Raw genomic sequence first — 220 nt, 5'->3', positions numbered from 1 at the left:
CGCAGGCCCCACAGGAAGTGGCGCAGGTAGAGCAGGTGCTGGTAGACGCTGTCGTCCGGGCAGTCCGCCTCCAGGTCCACCTGGAAGCCCTCGCTGGGCAGGACGATGGGCGGGGGGTTCTCGTAGGACTCGAGCACGTCCTCTGCGGGGACAGCACCGATGCCTCACCCGCGGGGCCGCCCGCCTCCCCAGTGGGGCCCGGGGCCGCAGACTGACCTGC

General features: G+C 72.3%; 1 protein-coding gene across 1 annotated transcript in view; it reads right to left on the bottom strand.

The window, feature by feature from the left end:
• The window catches only part of LOC102762072, a 43,360-nt gene that overhangs the window by 1,668 nt on the left and 41,472 nt on the right, over positions 1-220 (bottom strand). The window contains exon 9 of the mRNA XM_015565150.1: positions 4-142. Within this exon, the coding sequence (XP_015420636.1) occupies positions 4-142 (139 nt within the window). The remainder of the gene's footprint in view (positions 1-3; positions 143-220) is intronic.

Source organism: Myotis davidii, unplaced genomic scaffold (assembly GCF_000327345.1).
Source record: "Myotis davidii unplaced genomic scaffold, ASM32734v1 scaffold399, whole genome shotgun sequence".
Lineage (NCBI taxonomy): Eukaryota > Metazoa > Chordata > Mammalia > Chiroptera > Vespertilionidae > Myotis > Myotis davidii.
The sequence above is the reverse complement of the archived record's forward strand: the minus strand, read 5'-3'. Positions and strand labels throughout refer to the sequence as shown.